Source organism: Thalassophryne amazonica, chromosome 17, assembly GCF_902500255.1.
Source record: "Thalassophryne amazonica chromosome 17, fThaAma1.1, whole genome shotgun sequence".
Taxonomy (NCBI): Eukaryota; Metazoa; Chordata; class Actinopteri; order Batrachoidiformes; family Batrachoididae; genus Thalassophryne; species Thalassophryne amazonica.
In genome coordinates this window covers 21,619,273-21,644,276 of record NC_047119.1, presented here as the reverse complement: position 1 = coordinate 21,644,276, position 25,004 = coordinate 21,619,273, and the positions used below count along the sequence as shown (strand labels likewise).

General features: G+C 39.6%; 1 protein-coding gene and 1 long non-coding RNA gene across 2 annotated transcripts in view; one reads left to right on the top strand and one right to left on the bottom strand.

Moving 5' to 3' along the window:
- Positions 1–1,050: 1,050 nt before the first annotated feature.
- Positions 1,051–24,354, top strand: nop14 (NOP14 nucleolar protein homolog (yeast)). The gene is given in 21 exon segments (XM_034192028.1): positions 1,051–1,178; positions 7,523–7,705; positions 9,327–9,347; positions 9,349–9,462; positions 10,090–10,231; positions 10,416–10,573; positions 12,707–12,844; positions 12,935–13,057; positions 13,132–13,222; positions 13,225–13,256; positions 13,330–13,627; positions 14,951–15,081; positions 17,169–17,254; positions 17,339–17,474; positions 17,617–17,718; positions 18,997–19,150; positions 19,988–20,147; positions 22,602–22,749; positions 22,842–22,960; positions 23,058–23,213; positions 23,850–24,354. Coding segments are annotated over 20 exon segments (2,589 nt in total). The 5' UTR covers positions 1,051–1,178; the 3' UTR covers positions 23,947–24,354.
- LOC117529285 overlaps positions 21,370–25,004 on the bottom strand; it is a 24,258-nt gene continuing 20,623 nt past the window's right edge. Inside the window, exon 4 of the long non-coding RNA XR_004565976.1 lies at positions 21,370–21,391. This is a non-coding gene — a long non-coding RNA (uncharacterized LOC117529285). The remainder of the gene's footprint in view (positions 21,392–25,004) is intronic.

Here is a 25,004-nt window from a genome sequence, read left to right as displayed (position 1 = left end):
TGTTGAAATCTCTTTTGCCTATATCCATTAACCTAACTTGCCAAGTTGTATTAAAAATTCTCAAAATGTCGTTCTCACATACAAACTGTCCTATTGACACCAAGGAAACCACAAAGGTGTCTGCCTCCACTAATTTTAATTTCACCTTTATTTACCTAGGTCAGTCCCATATCCATATCGTCCCAGATCGAGCTCTTTTTTTATTTTATTTTTTTTGCAAGGGAGACAATTATAAAGATTCCAATTCACCTGACCTGCCTGTCTTTATATGTGGGGGGGAAACTGGAGCACCCGAAAAAAAAAAAAAAAAACACAGGGAGAACATGCAAACTCCATAGGTAGGAATCGATCCCATGACCTTGCTGTGATGCAACAGTGGTATCCACTAAGCCACTGTGCTGCCCAGTGTCACTCAAAAATCCAAGTTGTTGTACAACATTGGCGGTTGGTCACCAAGCTTAGTGGTGAAGTAACTAACCCTGACCACAGAAGAAATAAATGTGCAATAACGGAATCGGACTTATTGTACTTACATTTTCAACTTCATCTCCATTACTGTGTTGTACAGAAGCTAAATTACAAATCTATCGCTTTCCAAATAGACTTAAACACAAAAATGTAAAGTGAATATAACAAAAAATTAGTTGCAGATTTGAAATAAATGTATCTTGTGTTAAAGTGATCGTGACTTAATTTTGCAGTCTTTTTTAAGGAAACATTTTATTATCTGGCGGTAAAGGGGCCTTCACGTAGATTTGTGTGTGTATTGTTTGCTACTTTTTATGTCATTTTTATTTATTAATATCCAGTGTGTTTACACTCTACAGGATTTGTTTTCTCCTATCTTTCTGATTTCATGTAGACTTGATTTTGTAGACATTTTTTGCTCTACTATCAGTGCAAAATAATAATAAAAAAGGCATTAAAGAATTTGTTTTTTAAAGATTTATGTAATTTTTGCATTTCATAACTCCTCACCACTAGGGGCGCACAATGTGAAGAGGGGGAAAAAAAAAAGCTGCGTAAAGGTTCTTGTCTCGTTTCCTTGTTTTGAACTTTGACCTCAGGCTGTGTGCAGAAATGGATTTTCAGTGAAAACGTGGAAAGAACAATTTTTTTTTTATCAAAGTTTTTGCGCTGCTTGGGAATTATTGACGGAAGTGTCGCGAGATAAAAAGGTAAATTATTTTATAAAACGAACGGGAGGTGTAGTGAGCGCCTTGTATGGCAGCACCCTCATATCGGGGTACATTATTTGTAAAGCGCTTTGAGCGTCTGATTCAGATGGAAAAGCGCTATATAAATGCAGTCCATTTACGATGCGTCAGTTTGGAAGCTTGCGCTAAGCTAAATGTTAATAAAGTCAATAAAAGTACTAATTTATGTGATATCAACAGTTATTCATTGAAACTAATGCGGTCAGCAGAGTGTTAACTGCTGTGAGTTCATTTAAAGGGTTAGAAAGTTTTTTTTAACCTTGAACAATTAAGTCGCTGTACGATTTTAATGAAAGATAAAATACAGATTATTTTAAGGCTGCAGCTATTTTTTTTTATATAGATATTAACTTTAGGTCCCCCCTGGTTGCCCGAAGTCCATAAGTATTTAGACAGAGATGCAATGTTTTGTGTTTCGGTGTCTACAACAACACAATAAGTGTAATCCTCTTTAAGGGGTTTAACAAAATTATTGCATTAAGGGTTGAAGAATTACAGCCATTTTTATACACTACACCCGTTTTCAGAAACAAAAGGTTAATTGTCAGACTAATATAATAGCTTGCAACTAAGTTGGAGGAGGTTATCTTTAGTCACCTGTGTCTTTGTGAACAGTTTTTCAGATATTGTTATGAAATTTTTACTGCAGATTCATATCCTGATTGACAAGAACTGATTCAGTTTTCAAGGTCATAGGTCAAAGTCAGGAAAAATCTTGGAAAACTGGAAAAAAAATCCCTATCTTTAACATTGAATGAATGTTCAAAAATTTGTAACTGTCAAAAAAAGATCAAATTTCTTTAATATTTGAGAGCGTTTTGTAGGATGTTATCCTTTATCAACTGACAGTTTGATCCGGAGCGGTTTACAAATTTTGTGGCCATTTAAATTTAACTTTGAAAACTCCATTTAATGTATTTTTTACAACCCCAATAACAATGAAGCTTGTCATTGTCTTGCTGAAATAAGCAGGGATGTCCCTGAAAAAAGACATTGCTTGGATGGCAGCATGTGTTGCGCCAAAACCTGTACCTTTCAGCATTGATGGTGCAATCACAGATGTGTAAGTTGCCCATGCCATGGGCACTAACACACCCTTGTACCATCACAGATGTTGGCTTTTGAACTTTGCACTGGTAACAATCTGGATGATCTTTTTCCTCTTTTGTCCAGAGGACACAATGACCATGATTTCCCAAAACAATTTGAAATGTGGAATCATCAGACCACAGCACACTTTTCCACTTTGTGTCTGTCCATTTAAAATGAGCTAGGGCCCAGAGAAGGCAGCGGCATTTCTGGATGTTGTTGATGTATGGCTTTCGCTTTTCATGGCAGAGTTTTAACTTGCACTTATAGATGTAGTGATGAACGGTGTTAATTGACAATGGTTTTCTGAAGTGTTCCTGAGCCCATGCGATAAGATCCTTTACACAATGATGTTGGTTTTTAATGCAGTGCCGTCTGAGGGATCGGTGGTCACGGGCATTCAGTGATGGTTTTCAGCCTTGCTGCTTACGTGTAGAAAGTTCTCCAGATTCTCTGAATCTTCTGATTATATTACGGACTGTAGATGATGGAATCCCTAAATTCCTTGCAATTGAACATTGAGAAACATTGTTATTAAACTGTTGGTCTATTTTTTTCACGCAGTTGTTCACAAAGTGGTGATCGTCGCCCCATCTTTGCTTGTGAAGGGCTGAGCCTTTTGGGGATGCTCTTTTTATACCCAATCATGACACTCACCTGTTTCCAAACAGGTGTTCTTTGAGCATTCATCAACTTTCCCAGTCTTTTGTTGTCCCGTCCCAACTTTTTTGAAACATGTTGCAGGCATTCATGTCAAAATTAGCAAATATTTGCACAAAAACAATAAAGTTTATCAGTTTGAACATTAAATATCTTGTCTTTGTGGTGTATTCAATTGAATATAGGTTGAAGAGGATTTGCAAATCATTTTGCAAATCATATTGTTTTTATTTATATTTTACACAACGTCCCAACTTCATTGGAATTGGGGTTTGTATATTATCTTAATCAACCATGCCCCATTCACGCTCATATTTGATAGTGAGGTGCAGACTGACACTCACTATCGCCTGACAAAGTTTGATCCAGATCTGATCCAGATTGTGGATTTTGTGGACATTTGAATTTAATATTGAAAAGCCCATTTGGTGTACATTTTGCATTATATCTCAATAAAAAAATGCCTCAATCACTCTCATTTGTGACACTGAGTTGCAAACTGGCACTCTCAATGAAGAGACTAATTTTGATCTGCATCTGATCCATATTGCAGATGTAGTGGATATTTGACTTTAACATTGAAAAGTCCTTTTGATTTATATTTTGCATTATATTTTATCTTCTGAATAGCCACTTCTAAGAGGACTTTGACTTGGAAATTTTGTTCCAAGGTACAAATTTGTGGAATTAGAAACTAGTGTTGGCGGAGGTTTTGCGTTCTGAATGCGTGTGGTGCTCTACTTCATACTTTTTTTGCAGCTAATGACTGTCTGGAATTCATGGATCACCAAATGCTGTTTCCTCTTTTGAAATTTTTTGCCAGCTTCCTTCACTGATTGTGCGTCTATCTGCCTCCAGTTTTGTCTTCACTCAAACATTGAATACTTAGTCACAAAAACAGCATTACAACATGACAAATAAGTAGCAACACTCAGTGTGGCGATACAGAGGGCCAGGGTTGCTCCTTTTCAGCAAACAATAAACTGGCAAGTGGCAATTCTTCATCTTTTACAGTAGCTGGACATGTTGCACCAAAGAACAGCTCATCTTCATGCATGAATACTTCAGAAGTAATGCCTTATTGAACGTTCACATCTTTTTTTTTAATCACGCGTTTAAATCAGCATCATACCCTATTTTCAAAGCTCTCAATAGCTCAAACACTAATGAAGTTATAAGGCTAAAATTTTTGATGAGAATAATAACATTATTTTGTGAGAAAGCATGATACTAATTACATCTTGTCAGCCCAGTCAGGAGGTGATTTCACATCATCTGACCCTTACTGCTGGTTTGTATTCAGGAAGGTACCTCTTGATTGTAGACTTTGACAGCAACAAATCTTTCTTTCGAGTCTTCTTGATTTAGCTCAAAGGAAATAATTCTGCCATCATCCAATTTAGTTGTCTTCTGTGGTCTTCCAGGATTTTTGGTTTTACTTCGCTCACTTCGTTCTTTTTTGGGAAATTGATAATTTGGCTTAAAATTTTGCAAGCTTGTTCACTTTCATCAACACCTGCTTGTACCTCACATTGAGGTCTTACTATGAGTTCTTCTTAAGTACCTCATATTGACTTCCAGTGAACAGCCACCAAATGCACATTAATTTGTTAAGTTTCTGCCTTTTTTCTGGGATTGCAGCCAAAAACAAAACAGTACACCATTTATCCGTGTGAAGGTATGCTGTGTATATATTAAATGGAGGTCCCCGTAAGTGGTCAAATCCCGGAGTGTCGCAGAGGGTTCATACAAGACTACGGTCTCCTATTTGCTGCTAATATAGTCAGGAAGATAGCCGTGACTGCTGACCTTGACTGTATCCCAAACATAATGTATATCAGTGCTCCATGCAGAATAAGAAGGCGGGTCAAAAGATTTTATGTTTCCAACACCATCCTCCTCTTCTGGATAGGCTATTACTGGAGCCAGATCTAGGCTCTAGTGACCTGGCTGATAACTTCCTCTTAAATGATTGAGTGTTGGTGTCAGGTTTACAGTTTAGATTCTCTGTAGTGCCCAAAAGTGTGGAGGTTTAATCAATATGTCTACAATCGTGCAACATTTTTTGCTCACTTGTGAAAAGGATGTGCAGCAGCAGAATTCTGATATGCTATTTAGGGATGCACTGATCCACAATACTGATACTATTCTGATACCAGAGCTCTGTTTGCTTTCTTATTATTATTACTATTATTGTTATCATTATTTTTGATTTGTGAGGATATTTTGTATTGTCAGTTATACAGCTTCATGATGAAGTGTTTAGAGGAGGATTTTCTTAAAAAGACCTGAAAGTTCAACTACAACTTGCCAGATGGTACATCTAAAATGGAAGCCTAAGATTTGATGTTTTGGTGAAAGAATTAAGTACTTTTATTTATAGACTTAAAAGAGAAAAGAGAGCGCTCTCTGTCTGTCTGTCTCTCTCTCTCCTTCTCAATTTTAGTGGAGCTTTATTAATATGGGAAACATATATTTACGTTGTCAAAGCAAGCGTTACAGTAAAAATTAAAGATTAAGTCCACTCTCTCCCTCAGTCTCTCTCAATTCAATTTCAATTGAAACATATGTTTACATTGTCAAAGCAAGTGTTGCAGCAAAAAGAAAAAAAAAGTCTTCTAAATGTATAGTCAGCGAGTCTCCCGCGAGGAACGCTGGATTAATACTGAAGGATTCTGATGGAATTGTTCAGCATACAGAAACAAACTCTGTTCAACTCCACTCTTGTGCTCTGCTCTGAGCTGCTGTTTCATAGCGATTCACCATCTCAGGACGTTGAAGTGGCTGTTTTTTTTTTTTTTTAAGTACACATTTTTAGTTCTTTTTTTGGAAAATTCGTCCTTGGCGGCACAAACAATTTGAACCCGGGAGCCAAGTGGAAATTTGCCACTACCAGTGATGCCAGTAACGCGTTACTTAGTAACACGTTACTCTAATCTGACCACTTTTTTTTGTAACGAGTAATCTAATGCGTTAATCTTTCCAAATCAGTAATCAGATTAAAGTTACTTCTCCAACCCTTACCAAAAATAGTATATGCAAGTATGTTTTAAGTATACTTCTAGTTTACTTTTTATATACTTATAAGTACTATTTTTTTGGTAAGGGAAGTCACTGTGTGTTACTATTATTTTGCATTATGGGTCAATAACAGCATTAAACTTGGTCCGTGGGCAGGAGGTCGGGGTTCGACTGCACTGCCCACTTTAAGCGAGCTGTGAGCTTTTCATCCGCGGTTTTCTGCGGCAGTTACGACTCGTCCTCACCTCTTAAAGCGCAGTGACAACAGCACACCTGCACTGAGCTTTACAAAGACATTTTCATGCTTTTTTTTCTCCTTTATTTAGAATTCTCTGCTGAGCCGCTCCGTATCTGCTCGCTAAAAACAGCTGATCCTCCACGACGCGTCAACAACTAACACTTTTTTCTACTCAAATGCACCTAAACTCTCTTTCTGAGGACCACATGATGTGAAAACCCAATAAAACTTTCTTACCTGTAAATCTGGTCATGTTTTCTGCATAAATAAATGTTATCCATTCTTTGTGCTCAAACGCCAAAGCAGGGGAGAATCCAGATGGAATGGGGGCATGGGGCAGGGATGTGCCCCCCTCCCACAACACCCCTAGATTAAAGGTCCAGTTTTGAAGCCTTTTTTGTTTACTACAACTACTAATACTACTTATAATAATAATAATTTTGACAAATGTTTAGATAGAATTTAAATGTTAGAAAAATGTTAGAAAGAATTTAATAGTTACATTTATAAACAATGCAGGTTAGAAATGGCATATTTTACTGTTACAGTTCTGCCATCAGTTAAATATGAGGTCAAGAAAGAGGTCTTTATTTTACTTTTTAAAAACAAGTATTTATTTTCATTGAAGTCAAGAAAGGGTGACTATAAAGTGAGTTTTGGCAAAACAGGCATCATTGTCATGTTGAGGTGGCAGAGGGTTGTTGTCAACAGCTGGGGAAAGTAACAAAAAAGTAACTAGTAATCTTAGTTACTTTTACAATTGAGTAATCAGTAAAGTAACTAAGTTACTTTTTCAAGGAGTAATCAGTAATTGGATTACTTTTTCAAAGTAACTGTGGCAACACTGGCCACTACCCGTGGCTTAAAACCCTCGGCTGCAATGCGGAACAAACAGCTTGGCTTCAGCTGAGAAACCTCCCCCTCCCCCCTTGCCTCCTCCCGCTCAGCAGTAAACGGCAGAGAGCAGCAGTTGAGAGGTTTCACAGACGTGGCTTCTCTCCGGTATCAGAAAACGGCACAGGTTGTATCGGCATTTTCCAATACTTGAATTACATTGGTATCGGAAACTGATACCAATTCTGAATGGGGATCAGTCCCACCCTTAATGCTATTGGTCCACTCCCGGAAATGAGGTGGCGTTTCATCTGTGGTGAATATAAATAAGATACTCAGAGTTTTGAGCATACTGGATCAGTTTTAGAAAACCATCTGATTTGGTTATTCTCCAGTATGAAAATAAACCTGTAAAGATTCCAGCTGTGACTTCACAACCCATCTGTCATTTTCTCTGCCACAGATGGGGAAGGTGCCTAAAAAGAGGAGCCTTGCTGACAAAGTCTGCAAGGCAAAGGCTCCAACTCAGATCAAGAACAATCCATTTGAGGTGAAAATCAACAGAAAGAAGTTTGATATTCTGGGGAGGAAAAGTAAACATGACACGGGTTTGCCGGGTGTGTCTCGATCCAAAGCCATCAACAAGGTGAGAGAAAACAAAAAGGAACTTGTCATCTTTATACCTTCTTTGCAGACTTTTTTTTTTTTGCAAGAATCTGTTTATATGCTACTGAAAATTGAATAAATATAGAAATACCGTATTTTACAGAGTATAAGTCCCACTTGTCCAAAAATGCCTCTTTAAGAGAAAAATGAAAAACATATGAAATTCGCACTGGAGTATAAGTTGCATTTACTACTTCATGCAAGAAAAGGTGAAATTAATTTAATTGCGGTGGCATTATTTATTTATAAGGCACACGAGGTGGACAGCTAATTAATGTTGTATTGATGAATGAAATAAATTGAGGATGAACTGATGCATGAATGAAATAAATTTTCCAGACTTGGAAGAAAGCCCTGTTTTTGTTATTTATTGATTGAAATGGTAATGACCTGCTTCTTGCCCTGCCCCTTCTCTCTTTGGTTATTTGGTGTCCCTCCAGCTGAGCTGGTCAGTTAGTTTAGATTGTCCAGCCACGAGTCTACCCTTGACAAAGAGGGTCTAGATCAGTGGTGTCCAAACTATTCCAGAAAAGGCCAAGAGGGTGCAGGTTTTTTTTGCAGCTACTGACTCCAGCAGGTGATTTCACTGATGAACTCATCCCACCTGCTCAAAGGGATGTTAATCAATGAAATCACCTGCTGAAGTCAGTGGCTGCAAGGAAAACCTGCACCCTCTTGGCCCTTCTGGAAAAGTTTGGACACCACTGGTCTAGATCAAGCACATTTATCGTTTGTTCATTTGGTGCGTGCTCCGTGACATATGTCATAGATGTTTACAACAAGTTGTTTCAGACCTAAATTTTACATGTAACCAGAGAACTGCCACATGCGCAGCTGTGGGATTGTTCACCTTGGAGGATGTTTAACATGAAACACCAAGTACGTTTTAAATGTAAAGGATAATAGTAACTGATTTCACACAATATGACTCCTTTAATATACTTATTTATTTGAATGTTGAACTTTATTAAAAATTTCCATCAAAGTGATTTGGATGATTTTTATTAAACTTCATCCAATATTTTACAACATTTAGATTTTTTTTGCACACCTTTAAGTTATTCTACAAATAGTTGATTAATTTTCTGTGGCTCTTTGTGTTAATTAATCAAATAAACAGTTCAACAGAAAATAGAAATGTTACCAGTTTAAAGTGCTGGTTGCAGAGAAATCTGTGCAGGATGGCAGAAAGACAGATGAGAAACAAGTTCACTTGTCTGAAATTAAAAAAATTAGTCTTCAGCTGTTGCTCCGTAACTGACATCAGTTGTTCTAGTCATTATGTTTAACACTCTGTACTGTAAATGTCGGGCATTCACAGCAACATGATGTTAGAAGGACTTTGCACATGACAGGAGGGACTGGGAAAAGCATCAGTGACAAAAATAGTCAAACATTAGATCATATTTACTATGGTTTTGGTGTGCATGCCTTTCCGCCGCTTCTCAGGCCAAGTGATTACACATTCACATTTAATGGGATCGGATTTGTAACAACAATGCGTGGTGTTTGCTTGATTCTGCAGCAACATTCAGTGAATGTGCGCATTTGCATGTGAGAGGGAACGAAAATCATGTCACTCTTCCATCTGTGATCTGCAGAGGAAAGAGACTCTGCTGAAGGGAATACAAACTGAAGAACAAATCCAACAAATTCATCGATAGACGTTTTGGAGAGTACGACACCAAGATGGCTCCGGAGGACAAATCCTGCAGAGATTTGCACTGGAAGCGACAGGTTGGGGACGTGTCGTTATTACCATATGGACATGCATGGTCTTCATTTCTCAACTTAACGCCACTTTTTAATGAAATTAATGATTGATTGTTTGATTTTGGGGGGGGCGGGGGGGATTATTTTGTTCTAAAATTGGGACGTCAAATGAAGTTTGCTTCTTTTTGCTAACATAACTTAAAATGGTACATGTTGTAAGTCTCCAAATTCAAAAGTCATATTAGGAGGGGAAAAATCAAAATTCTGATGCACCAAATGAATAGAAAAAACAAGTTTTGTTTTGCTTATTTAATATACCATTACCTGTCTCACACCTGGAGATGTCTGAGCTTGTTACAATGTGAAGATGGATATTAGGAGCATGTGTGGTTGAAATAACATGTAGCTGGAAATAAGTTTCAGCATCTTTAATTTACCAAACCTCAGTCTGGTGGCCACCAAGGGAATTGCTGTTTGTCTCATCTTGGCTGCAAAATAACAGCTCGCATGATTAAGACAATAATCACCAATGTGTAAAAAGAAAGAAAGGGTGGAAAGAATGTGTAGTTGTCTTTTTCTACAATTGCAAATCTCATAATCTATTAAGTGTGTTGATCCTTCACCATGCTTTGACTTTGAATGACCTTTCAGCGCGTCCATGTAAAGAAAGATGTGTACAACCTAAACGAGGAGGAGGAGCTAACTCATTACGGCCAATCACTGGCTGAAATGGAGAAATTTAACGACATTGTGAACAGTGATGATGAATCCGAAGAGAAAGGTCTCTTGTCAGGTAAGCGTGTAAATACAGAAGATTTATTACTTGGAATTAGTAGGTGCTAATTTTACCTCCTGCAAGCAGGTTATGGTTTTGGTGAGCAGCTGTGATTACCGCTATAACCATCCTAACTGACTCACTGTGATGTCTTGTTATTTTTCACTTAATTAAACTGTCTGTTTGTGTGTCGTGTATCCAGCTGAGCTGACGGCGTCCCACTTTGGTGGAGGAGGAGGCCTCTTGAGAAAGAAAGCACCAGGAGAGCAGGATGTGCAGGAAGAGGAGGACGGGAAGCAGAGGGCCAAATCCAGGCAGGAGCTGATAGAAGAGCTCATCCAGAAGTCTAAGCAGGAGAAGGTGAGGCAGGAACAAACTGCTTCATTCCACGCTGGTGTTTTTATTATTCATTATTCAGACTGAAAGCCTGAGGTGATGGGGAGGTGATGGTCGATTGGTTAAGCGTTGGAGCGTTGGGGCGCTATATAAATGCAGTCCATTTACCATTTTATTTGAAAGTGCCAGCACCTTATTCTTTATTTCCCAAATTGCTTCCATTGGCAGTTGAGCAACTTGCACGGCAGCATCATGAAATCAGTTTGTGTCTGTGCATGCATGGGATGCATGTGTGTGTGTAGTACCATGACACCTACGCACAGTGGTGACAGAGGTATTGTCTTAAGTACTGTGTCTGTCCATTTGTCCATGCTTGAATGGTAGAACTCGGAGAGTTTTCATGAATTTTCTCCTAACTTGATGGAAGGATAGAGGGTGATTCAGTTTCCAAGGTCAGTGTCAAAATTTTGACTGGAATATTTAGAATGGCTATTTCAAGGAATTGTTACACTATGTTTAGGCCCCTTAAAAAACATTAGTTTATCATCCCCACACACATGCTGAAATCAGCCAGCATCAACTGCCCCAATTTCAATGACAGCAGTATAGTTGATGTAAGAACCGGCACATCCCTTAAGCCTGGTTCAAACGACAAGATAATTAGGCCGATATCGGACCTGATCTTCCCCTTCCAACAATCTTAAGGACACCCCGAAAAATCGTGATGACGCTAAAGATAATCTTATCAGATATTCCTGCCGTGTGTGGTGTGTTAAGAGCACTCTGATCTGCTCGGAAGGACGTCAGGGGCACTCCGACCACAATTGGGGATATTCACGATGTTGGACTGTCCTTGGCCCGATAGTGTGTGGTGGTGATGTGGCCCTCCGACCAAAGCGAGCACGCAGCCTGCTGAATGTGACGTGTAGCCAATCAGAAAGCGAGGGTGACGGACACATGGAGCGGAATCTAAAATCAAAACAGCTGTTGTGGCTTACCAGAAGTCCGGTTCTCGCGCTGTCTCCACTCCTTTAAAGAACACCTTTTCTTTTTCTTTTTGTATCTCTTTTTTTTCCTCTGTTGTAAATAGTCCACAAAGTATCTCTGTTTGTTTACTCTGAAGTCACGTTTAATCTTCGGAGATTTGCGAAATTTCCTGTCTGAACTGGAATGTTCGTGTGTGAATCTGTTTGTGTGTGGTGTTGTTGTCCTTACCATGTGGCTGAACACCACACACTGTATGACAAACCTGTTAGATCTGTGATTTTTTATCTCCACGTGTGTGGTGTCTCAGGTTTTGGAAACCTACAGACAATTTTAATATCCTGCTGTGTGAACCAGGCTTTAGGTGGCGAGTATGCTTTGGCCGAAGACGGCCGATGTTTACCGAGCTGTGCCTGGAATTTGCCGTTTGTTGTCATTGGCAACCACACAGTCAGTGACTCTGTCTCACTCACGCACTGTATGCGTCTTTATCATGCTACTGATATTTTCAGTTCCTCACTTGGTATGCAGGTGCTGTATGTATCGTTTTTCAGGTTTTCACTCTTTTTTAATGTCAAGTATGATAAGCTGTTTGTTTTTTATGGGGCCTAACTACTAAACACTACTTCGCTTGGTTGTGTGACATGAAAGGTCACACTCATTGAGACTGGCTGTTTTCAGGAATTAGTTACTATGGTTACTGTTAAAACACTAGTATGAGGTCACATATCAATTCTTTCTTGGGTTATGTGACCTTTGATCTTGAGAGAAGTGTTCCTATATAGACCCTGAGGCCTGCTGTGCTTATCTCCATATTCCGTAGTGTGAAGCAGATCAGAGTCTACAGTTCCCCCTGATTGGACGCCAGTCCAGCGCAGGTTACTGCCCCAGGCGAGGCGCATTCCCGTTTACAGCTGGGTGGACTGAGACAATGCAGATTAAGTGTCTTGTCCAAGGACGTAGAACTGACCGTGTATCGGCCATGCAGAATCGAATACTGTTATCACTGAATCGTAACACAATCATTTGCATGAAGCTGTGTCAGACTTGTGAAAAGCGCACTTTGCTCTCTCTGCATGTCCATTGTAGTTGTAAAATTCTTTGAGAAACTGCCTGAGCTGGAAAAACCACTATTTCCATTTACACCCCGTTTGTGTTTCTTATGTTTCTCAGCGGGAACGGCAGGTGCAGAGGGAGGAGGCGCAGGAGCTGACCGAGAAACTGGACCAGGAGTGGAAGAGCATCCAGGCCCTGATGGTAAAAAAGACAACCAAAAACCGAATGCAGTGACAAACAAGAGGAGAACCAAAGGTACAACAGCCAAAAATTAAAGACATGATGGTATCAGTAATTATCTAAAGGTTTCAGGCTGACATTTCCTCATTTGGTTGTGTGGTGTAGGTTGAGGAGTACGACATGATGGTCAGGGAGCTCGGCTTTGAGATGAAGGCTCAGCCCTCAGAGAAGATGAAGTCTCCAGAGGAGCTGGCCAGGGAGGAGAGGGAGAAGTTGCAGAAACTGGAGGTGTGGCAGCGCTGAATCATGTCACGGTGTAATGTGGGGCTTGTTTTTTTTTTTTTAACGTCTGGTTTCTCCAGGCCGATCGTCTAAGGAGGATGTTGGGAGACGAAGAGGGTGTGCAGAGTCAGACCCACATATCTGCTGATGATCTGAACGACGGCTTCATCCTAACAAAGAGGACAAGAAGACTTTGTCTTATCAGGTTGGAGGTAGCGACACTTTGTATATGTTGGTGTGGATGTGCAGCGTGACTCGGCATTCCCTCATATGTCCAGGATGGGAAATGGAATCTGGAAGATGATGCAGAGAAGGTGCACAGTGAGGAGGAAGCTTCAGAGGGAGGTGAAGATCAAGAGGAGGAAGAGGGGAGTGGAGATGAAGAGGAGGAGGAGGAAGGCAGCAGTGAGGAAGAAGATGGTCACTCAGACCTGGTATCTGAATCGGACAGTGAGGAGGAAGAGAAAAAGCAGGATGGTGAAGAAGCTGGTGGTGAAGCAAAGAAGACTCTAACAAAAGAAGAAATGAAGGCCCAACAGGAGGCGGCTAAAGCAGAGCTACCGTACACGTTTACTGGTAACTCCATGAGATTACAGTCAGCACATGTTATTTTAAATGTGTTTCGTCAACTTTTATTTTTGGTGCTGGTTATGATTTTATTACCTGCATCACTGAAGGCAGAACAAGTGTAGGAAGTTCTCGTGTCTGTGTGGACAATCTATATGCGATATCTTCAGAAATACTTTATGAATGAAGGTGAAACTCAGTACAAAAGATCACTTCAGTAAGACCTTGAACAATGTCAAGGTTGGGCATGCATCAGTTATAATTGTGGCCATTAGGGGGAAGACTCTGAAACTTTTTGTACACAATATCTTGACAAAAATTTGTATATTAAGGTGAAACTCACTAAGACCTTAAACAGTGTCGAAGGTTGGACAGTGTCCAGCCTTGGACACTCATTGATTCTAATTGTGACCACCAGAAGACGGACTCTCTGAAAGAGATTGTGTGATTGTGTAAACAATATCTTGACAAAGAATTAATATATCAAGGTGAAAGTGAGCACACAAAGTCAGGAGTGCCAGCCAATAAAAGCCAGGAGTGGACAACAATAAATAAACAAATTAAAAGGAAACCACAACTGTCTGTTTAAGAAAACATGGAGAGTACCTAGCCTAACCTGCACCACAAAGTCCAACCTCAATTCAATTTATTTATATAGCACCAAATCACAACAAAACTTCAAGATGCTTCACATGGATAAGGTCTAACCTTACCGACCACCCTGAGCAAGCACGTAGGCAACAGTGGTAAGGGAAAACTCCCTCTCTTTTTCAGTCATTTAGAAATGCAAACAGTGTGGTAAATAGCAATAATAAGACATTTGATTTACTTTATATAGCACATTCACAAAAAAATCTTAAGTGCTGTCCATAGCAATGTCGAAACATTAATAGAAAGAATTCAAAAAATCCAAATTCAAACACCAAAATAAAAAGATATTCAACCCAACAAATGTATTGAAATAAAATCTTATCTAATTATAAGCAACCTAAAAATATATATATTTAAAATTTGTATATTTAAATGCATTTATTTGTGTCTTACATAATTTGTAAAGTCAATAATAAACCATTTTTTGTAGGTATTTTTTTATAAGTTTGGATGTGAAATTTACCTGCAATTATTAAATTCATAAAGTTTTATTCTCGTAAGTTAAAACATTATTCACGACAATTTTTAATTTATGTTTTGTTTGCTAATTTATATATTCTTAATTTTAGGCCATACGTCCTTGTAAAGATCCAGTTATATAGTAAAGGAGTTGTGTAATCCATTTGTTTTCCTAAATTCACATATTTGTGGAATGTCCATTCTGTGTTTTTCCTGTCGTAGCTCCAGAAAGCTACAGTGACCTCAAAGATATGCTCCACGGACACACCCCTGATAACCAGCGTCTCATCATGGCCAGGACTCAGAATGCAAACCATCCCAGTTTGGCTGTTGGCAATAAATCTAAACTGCAGGTACAATACCACACACAAAAGCTGTATGCTTCTCTAAAATCGCACTGCAGTAGCTCATCTTAATTAAAGTTTGTCATACGTAAGCCGTGTTAAAGTTAAGTGATAAAATGTATTTTGCACATTTCCTCCATTGTTGTGCACGTGGCCCTTTGCAAGTCTTGTCTGGAGGAATGCAACACTTGTGGAAACTTTAAGAGCACGCAGTGCTAATCTTCATCTGTGTGTTCTCCAGTGGTGGGCACAGCTATCCAAAAGGTTAGCTTCGATAACCGTTAATTCGCTAAAAGAAAAGTTAAATTTTATAAAGCTAAACCGATAAATCCCTAAAAAAAATTTGGTGGAAGTTACAGATAAAAGCTAAACCGATAACTTTCAGTATGACTTCAGTACACAGCAGCTACTGACACAACGAGTCAGCGCTTCTGTCTCAGATCGGCCTTCTCTCAGCAAAAGAGACCTGGTGATCAGAGAGAGAGGGGAGAGGGGGGAAAAAAAGATAAGTTCTCTTCACACCATACACACCTGCTGGTCATTTCACTGGAGTCTTGTACAGGCAGACAGTTTTGACTTATGGTTCTAATTTAAACAAACTAATTCTGGACAAGTTATTGAAATTAACATCACGTCTGTGGTTTTACAAAGTGAAAATATCAGCTATATGTTTTAGTTTTAAAGTAGTGCACTAATATTGAAGGTTTTAGTGATTAGACACACATGCCGCATTGCATTATGGGTACGTTAGTTTCCTGACGTCAGTGGTTGGCTGGCTGGTATAACACAGTTACTGAAGCGTGTGTTGGTTTTTACTAATAAATCTGTATTTGTAAATATGTAATTTTTTACATTTATTAAAAAAAGAAAAAAAGGCCATTTGAAAACTGAAATACCATTTAAGTCCTTCACCACTTTTAGCGAATGTGTGGCACACTGCCGTAAACAGCGTTCATGGCAGTGTGTATGGTGTGTAGAGAAATTATCTTTTTTTTTTTCTTTTTTTTTTTCTTCCCTCCCTCTTCCTTTCTCTCTGGTAATGGTAGACTACCATTCATGGCTGTCTGTCTGCTACAAAACATGTAACAGACAGGCAGTAAAATCTTTGATTTCAGACTTTACAAATGTTTTTAACTGTTAAGCTTTATTCACTATGCCCACAAAAATAAGTTAACGGTCCAACAGATATCGGAACTAAATTTATCAGAAGCTAATTGGTCCGCTGATGGTTTTCAAAGTTATCTGGAAAGCTAATCTGCTAATGAAAATGTTAGCTTCGATAATTAGCGGTTAGCGGAATTGTGCCCACCACTGGTGTTCTGCACAGTATGCGAACTGGAAGAAACTTTTTTTTTTATAATCCTGAATCTGAATTCTGAGAGGGCGATGCACACTCCATGTGTCAGAAGGATCTAAACCTAATGTTTTAGTTGCCAAGCAACCGTGCAAATTACTTTCCCGTTGAGGGTCAGGATTAGGATAAAGGTTAGGGTTGACATTTTCTGGCATGCATAAAAAGTACTTTTTATTTCAACTTCTGCACCAAAACTTCCACTTCCCAAAGTCTTACACAGTAGCACAATTCCAATATGGTCCAGGTCCAGCTCCAGAATTTTTCTGATTTACATACTGCATTGAACATAAGCAGCCAGTGGGTTTACAGTCCGGCAGAGAACTAATACTTTAATATACATGTAAAAATTTCCCAAATTCTAAAACAACAAATTATTTTCATGTAATAACAAGCAAAGCTCCCCCCCAAAATCTTCATAGAGAGGTGTCAGCTGTCCGGTTAGTTTTAAAAATAATTTGAAATCTAACGTATGTGCTGCTGTTGTAATCGAGCTATTGCTAGCTTTGCTTAGCAAAGGATGCAAAATAGAAGAAATCCTGTGTAGCCTCTCTGGCAGTTTTGGGTTGGTACCGATCTATGTGTGCTAAAGCCACACACAACAAATAACACCGCAATAATAGCAATTGGTGCACAAGCTCACCGCCCTCAGACCCCGGACAGGTTGGACGTTAGCTGTGTCTCCGAGTCTTTGAAACCTTCAGAGTGCTGTTTGAGCTGACGACGTACTTCCTGTCTGTCTTAGAAACTCTTTGGCTTCCTGCTGCAGTACATTGAAGAACTGGCCACCAGGAGTCCACCTGAGCTTGTGACTGTAGATAAGCTCATACCGTGAGTTCGCCTGGTTGCTTTGATTGTCATCGTCCTCTCAACTAAATGTTGTACTTTTTTAAAACTTTGTTCTTTCTTCATTAGAGAGTTGTACGCCTTGTGTCAGGCGTTTCCAGAAGAAGCATGTAAGGCCATGCAGACCATCCTTGGAGATGCCGGTCATAATATGGAGGAAGTGGTTGAGGTTAAAGGGCATGTGGCTTTCCCACCACTTGTCACGGTACAGAACATTTGCTGCGTCTGTTGATATTAAATGATATTCAAGAGATTTTGGAGTAGATGATAGACGTCAGAAATGTCTGAGTATATCTGTTTAGAAAACATTTTTCCTGACTTTTTCTGTACATTTGTGTGTTTTTAAGCTTATTTACTTGAAGGTAACAGCCTTGCTGTTCCCAACATCGGATTTCAGACACCCAGTGACGACTCCAGCTCTGCTTTACATCAGCCAGGCCCTCCTCAAGGTACATGCCATCATCTGTGTTTGTGTCTCTGTAATTAATACTGTTATCACTCATTCTGTTTCCTGCACCAGCAAAGGCAGAGCAGGTCAAGGAACTGCTGGACTCTGTATGTGCATGCATATAATCGATGTGTATGCAATATCTTGATTGTGTATCAAACTGAATGTTAGTGCACGAGGTCACCTTACTAAGACCTTGGACATATTCAGTATTGAATGCATTTTGATTGTAGTTGTTGCCACCAGGTGCCCAGGTCTCTGAAACCTAGTGTATACAATTAAAGCACAAGGACTTTGTGGATCATGATGGAGCTTGTTGCGGTATATTATACCTTGCTAAGATCTTGCACAAACTGAAGGTTGGGTTCAGCACATTAGAATAAGTAATGCATTTTCAGTGTGACTTGCATTCAGAGAAATCACGAGTCCATAGTAATAATATTCGTTATTTATATGGCGCTTTCCCAAGAATCAGAATCAAATTTATTTCCAAGTTCTCACATACAAGGAATTTGATGTGGGGTTGTTGGTGCATAAACACCAAGAAAAAGGAAAAGCAAAAAACAATTCTATAAGAAGTAAAAGAGTCAAATAGGCAAAACTATATTCACTGTGAAATAAATATAGCGTAACCATTATACAGTTAACTGGTGTACAGTACCTTTCAGTGCAGGGGTGGTCAGCCTGTACTTTGTGGGGGCGGGGGGAGGCAGGGTGAATGGGGTCTCTGTCATTATTTATTAGTTTAGCTGCAGATGGAAAGAAGCTGTTTTTGTCTTGAGGTTTTAGTCCTGATGGATCTCAGTCATCTGCCAGAGGGGAGGGTGACAAAAAGTTTGTTACCTCGGTGGGAGAGATCAGCCACAATCTTCCTTGCTCAAATCAGGGGTGATTCCATAATTTATTCCTCAGAATTGAGTGAGTCCATATTTTTTTCCTCTACTTGGTCTAAAAAAGTAACCGTTACTGACTGCCACAATCTTTTTTTCTTGATTTCGTATAGTGTTTCTTAAAGCCAGAAAGTTGCCATTTGAAATGACTTTAGTTTTGTGTCATGTCTGTGATCTGCTTTTTTTCTACAAAATTAAACAACAGAATGAACATCCTCCGAGGCTAGTGATTCCATAATTTTTGCCAGGGGTTGTATTTGCATGTGTTGTTTTTTAATTTTGCCTTATAATGGCGCTTCACTGTGTTTCATTCTTAGAAAGTCACCAGCATAAAAATGAATACACACATAAAGCCATAGTCATATGTTCCCATATTTTAATGCCCACAGTGTCCAGTGAGGTCGCTGCAAGATGTGACGTCAGGCTTGGTGCTTTGCTGTCTGGCAGTGGAATACGTCTCATTTTCAAAGCGTTACATCCCCGAGCTCATTAACTTCCTTGTTGGAATCCTGCACCTGGCTGTGCAGGACAAGTCCTCTCATGGTAACTGCACAGTTTCATTACACCAAATACAGACACAAAACATTTTCATATGAGGCAATTCCATTGGGTAGAAACATTTTGAAGTTTCTTAAAAATAAATAGTTTTTAAATAATTGCTTAAAATTTGAAAACCTAGTGACGAATGTGATCTTCGAGAAGGATTCACTCAAAATGACAAAAATATTTGACAACCATTTTCCAAAATATTTGTGTAGATTGTTGGAACTTAAAATGGTGCTGCATTTCAAATTAGTTTTAGTTCATTCTAGTGCACACTTACCATTAAACATCTTCATACTTGAAGCCTTCATCGGATTGGTTTGTAATTATTGATGCCTGTCACGTATTTTCAGTTTTAATTTGGAGGTTAGAGTCGCATAATTTTAGTGTTTTGTGCAATACAACACAAAGAAGAAAAAAATAATACAAAGTAATAGCCATTATTATTCCCACCAATCTGACTTTGATTCCCTGTGATGTCATAAGGGGAAATTGTCAAAGAATGACATCAAAGGAAACCTGTTTTGCCATGTTCATTTTAATGAAGAGAAAAAAATAAAAGCTGTCCACCAGGTTTTGCCCATCTTATTTATTTTGACCCACGGATCATCTCTTAACAAAATTTCATTGTAATGTGTCCATCATTCTGGACTTTATTGTCCACATACAGACAGTTGACAGAGTTAACAGTCATCCAACATGGCTACAAATACAAGACTTAAATACATGCTGCTTTACGCTCTCTGTCTGTTACCCATTTCACAGTTAACCAATGCAGTGTTTAGTTCCTGTGCTTTCGTAGTTGAAACGGTACTGATTTGGACCACTTTGTTGCAGGTTACTTTGTGGTGCCGCCCTTTAGGCCATCAGGAAAACACAGTGATCTTCTGGTGTTGTCAGATACAGAGTCCTGCAAGACCTGGAGCAAGCACAGCCTTCGTCTGTCTGCAACTCAACATCTGAAACTGAAAAGTGATGTCCACAGAGACCATCACAGGTAGGGCTGGGCCAAAGGTGCATCAAGTGCAAAGGAGGTTCTGGGTGGTGGGTGGCAGGGGGTAGTCAGTGGGGGTTCTTGCCTACTGGCCTGGGTTATTTACTGGTACTAGACCACCATCATGTTTACTTGCCCCTCCTTGTAGAGCAGGTAGCTCAGTAAGATCAGGTGTTGGGCTCCCAATATGTAGACCTGAGTTCAGTCCCTGATCGCATGACAAGTCTTGGACAAGACAGTTCATCTGCATTGTCCCATTCTACCCAGCCATAGCTGGGGAAGTATTACCTGTGGTGAACTGGCATCCCATCCAAGGGGAGTCAGAGACACTGACCTGTTTTGTGTTACGGAATCCGTAGATAAGTACCAGCACTATGGGCATTACGGCCGATATAGGACTTCATCATTTTGGAAGTGACTGGCTGCTTTGCTACTTTTTCACTGTGAGGAATTTAGGAAAACATGTTGGAGTTTAAACTGGGTTTGAAGAAGCCAGATTCCACTAGGACCAGGTATTTAAAAAAACATTATATAATTTGATATAGAAACCAAAGGCTGTTCTTGAACTAGGCATGGAGGGCTAGCTACGCTCTGGACATGGACATGTTTCTTTTGTCATGCGTGGTGCGTGGTTTGGTTGTAATACTCCTGCACATCCTGGATTTACCTGTAGGCAAGTGAATGAGGAAGTTTGGTGACCCGGGCTGCTCTGAAGCCTACAACAAAATGCATTTAGCCAAAGTGCATTAATACAGCAGCGAGCTGGTTGTCTGTAGCTGAATCAGATCAGGTTGAAACAGAGCAACATGTTGGGTTTATGATGCACAAAATCCTAAATTTAAAAACTGATGTAACTCTGAGTCTCCAGGAGGTTTCACACAGCAGCCGGTCTGTGGGAAGTTTTAACACCGAAAACTAAAAATGCAGTCGGTCGATTGTGTGAATCTATGTGTTACAAAGAGAATACACACCTCCAGTCCCTGACTAATGCTTAATAACGTATAACGCCTCAGCAATTTTCAGTCTTATTCTAACTGATCTCGTCTGTTCTAGTTGAGCTTCTCTGCACATTTATGAACACAACGCTGTAGGACTCCTGCTCCTAAAACATAGGGACCAGTTTTATTCTTATTTTGATCTTCCTTTAGGCATCACAGTCTCTCTCACACACACACACACACACACACACACACACACACACACACACACACACACACACACACACACACACACACACACACACACAGCTGTGTGTATCAAAGTAATAGTAACTACCAGTGATGGCACAACACCACTTTTTCATGTCTGATATGATACCGATACTGGAACCTTCAGTATCTGCTGATGACTGTACCAATGTGATCCTTTTTTTTACCATCTTAAAACAGCTAATCTGTTAAATAAATGTTTGGATGGACTTTGACACAAATATTCTACTCCTCTCATAAATCACACTGTGATTCAGCTGTGCAGCTAGAAGACTCGGAATGGGTCAGATTTATTATTTTTTTTATAGCTGAGCCAGTAATTTTGGCTAGTATTTCACAAATACCTATCTGAAATATCAGATTAATGCACCCTTAGAATTTTGGGACCTTAAAGTTGTTGTTTCCTTTGATTTTCCACAAAATTGACAAAATTTACTTGTAAAGTAGCTTCTGTTTCTGTGGTATACCAGATTACAACTCATTTTATTGATTGTAAAGTGTTTGTTTTTTTAGGGGGGATTTCAATGATTAAATTAATAATGAGACACGTGCACACGCACAGGTTTCAGTTTCTGTTGCATTTGATGCAAACTGGGAGCTTGGAATTTCCACCTTCCAACTTAGCAGTATAGAGTTTAATAAAGCTATGATAAAATGTTACGTCTCCCCGTGGACTCTTTTTTTTTTTTCTTTTTTTGCAAACCAAGTAAAATCATCACTAATGTGAGTATTGACAACTGACACCACTCACCTGGGTGAGTGTTGTTTTACCTGTCCAGCAAATATCCAGCAAAACCTTTGTTTGAAATATGCAGTCTTTTTATCTGAACTTCATCCGAGTGGGGTCTCTACTCACCCGTGTTTACTAGCTGTGTTCAATGCTTTCTTTCTGCTTCAGTTTTGCATAACTGTTTGGCATTTGCAGTTGAAGGTCGGCCATGTTTTGAATTGTGAATTGTGATCATATTGTTGTATACAATTGTAAATCCTTTATTTGAATACTAAAGAACAAAATTCCAAATAGTGCTGAAGAAAATCCTTTTTGTTATTGATTTCAATGATTTAAAAACTAATTTAAAGGGTCTACACCTTTTCAAGTGAAACCCCAACCAGATGATTTTGTACAATATGATGTCTTTGGAGCACTAACTGGGTCATTCAAGCTCACGCAGAGTAAAATTTCCAACCGTGACACAAATCACAAAGACAGACTTTTGATAATTGTCTCTATTCGTGTCTGTACCCACAGGCTGACATGTCTGTCTACCTGCCTGGACCTGGTGAAGCGATGCTGCATCCTCTACGAAGATCTTGTGTCCTTCACGCACATTTTCCAGCCAATCAGAACTCTGCTTTCCAAACACCTTCTAGTGCACACATTACCAGCAACTTTACAGGTTTGTGCCAGAGAGCGTTTCTTGGAACGATGTTCTGTTGGTCTCACATACTAATGAAGTTACATCATTGAAAACTGTGGTCTGTGTTTCAGGAGCTTCACAGTGAAGTCCTGGCAGCCATGGGTGCTGCCGTCGTGGCCCACAGTCCACTGGTTTTTGACAAGAAGAAGCCAATTCCCCTCAAGCTTTTGACACCCAAGATTGTTGAAGTGTAAGTGAAATAGATGTCCCACCCAGAACATCCTGCTCCCTCTTCTACAAGAAGTCTGGCTGATGTGGAACCTGTGTTTTGTTTTTGTCTTTGGCAGGTTGGACTATGGAAAGAAGCGTGGCTGCACCAGGGATCAGAGGGAGAAGGAACGAATGAAGCACAAATACAAGAAGGAGTTAAAGGGCGCACTGAGGGAGGTCAGGAAGGACGCACGGTTCCTCGCCAGAGAGAAGCTCAATGAGATCATGAGCAGGTTTGTTTGACACAGTGTTGTAGTCGAGTCAAAGTAGCTGAAATAATTATGATCAATCCAAAACGCCCTTAGCAGTCAGATAAAAGATACGAGTCACACTGTGACTGTAGGACAAAAAGGTGAGGGTGAGGCCACAAACCTGAACATGATGCACATAAAATAAATAAATAAATATGGCTGACACCTACCCTAAACTTGTTGGCTCTCCCAGGAGCCCATTTCTGGCATCTTCTGCACTATTGGCTTCATTATTCCAAACATGCAGGGGGCACATTTCCTATTTAAATTGTCACTTTGTCCTTTATGTAATTAATAATGATGCCTATCACAGAAATTAAAATTTTTATATACATATACAAATCGCATACAGGTTCAGCAACACTAATCACTGCATATTTGTGCAATTAACTGCACACATCCAATCAGCATGTTTCACTATGAGCAAAATTTGCAAAAAATGTGCGTCAATATCGGCAGAATATCTCCAGGCATCAGCGGCCACGTCTGTGTTTTTGTCTTGAACATTGAACTCTCAGCATCCTGCACAGAGTAACAAAGTTTTAAACCATTTTCTTACACCGTGTGCACATTTTGATTGTTTTGGTGAAACATTTTGTGCGCTTTGTGTCTTTTCAGGGATGCAGACAGGAAGAGGAAAGTGAAGGAGCTGTTTGGCAGCTTGGCTACTCAGGAAGGAGAGTGGAAAGCTCTGAAGAGGAGGAAGAAGAAGTGAAGAGCACTGGGTCACTTTTTCATTCAGTCCATCATTGCGCCATCCAGTCGCAGCAGGCGTGTGGAACTGGGAAGGTGTTTTTTTTTTTTTTTCTTCTCGTGTAAATCTGAATTTTTGACTTGAATTTTACAGTTTGTAATTGCGATGTCAGCAATAGACACAAAGCTTTGAGAACCTTGAGGTTAGTGTGTGCGAATGCTTGCATTCTTTTGTCTCCGTTAATGATGAAAATGTGTAAAAATAGAGGAAAAACAAATAACAGCTTCTTGCCCAACTTCAAGGGTGTGTGTGTAATTTTTTGCATGACTGTTTATTCTTCATTACAGAGCAGAAAAACTTTAACAGGCATTTTAATCTGATGTAAAGGAAGAGTTGAAAATTTAGATACTGAAGGAAAAAACATTTGGAGATCAAGGCTGTGTTGGGAGCTGCAGCAGCAGGAAGAGGAGCAGCAGCACGGAGCCACTCTGTGACACGAAAACAATCATTGTGAATCAAATTTGTTTGGCACGAGAATTAAGGTCTCGATTACAGCTCGTTCTCGGAGACTTCTAGACTTCCTGTTCCAGTCGACACTCAGCCTTTCATGTTATTCTGCAGCTTCATAACCTGCTCTTGTACAACATTTAAACCTCCTGATTACTGTGAATGTCTGCCACCTCTGTCTGTTCATACACACTGCAGTCTGGCAGTTGGAGTCCCTTTTGATTCTGTTTTTAAAATTTCAGTTTGGTGTTTATGGAGTCAAAAAAAAAAATCACAAGAGCATCTCAAAAGGGGTGACAGAGATAGAAGACACCCTTGGCATGTGTCATCTAGATGAGGATGGTGGTGTTGGTCTCCTGGAAGAGGAGGAGCCACAGTCAAATGTAGTGATGTGAAGTCAGTACTCTGCCCGGTTACTCCTCTTTGAGGTGTCCTTGATCACTGTCCACCGGTTTGTCAGCATGCAAATGAGTCACAGATATATTATCAGTTGATAACACGTGTTCAGATAGTCTCACCTAAATTACCCACTCTAAGGTGTGCAGCTGAGCGAGTTTCATTAGATAGAAAAG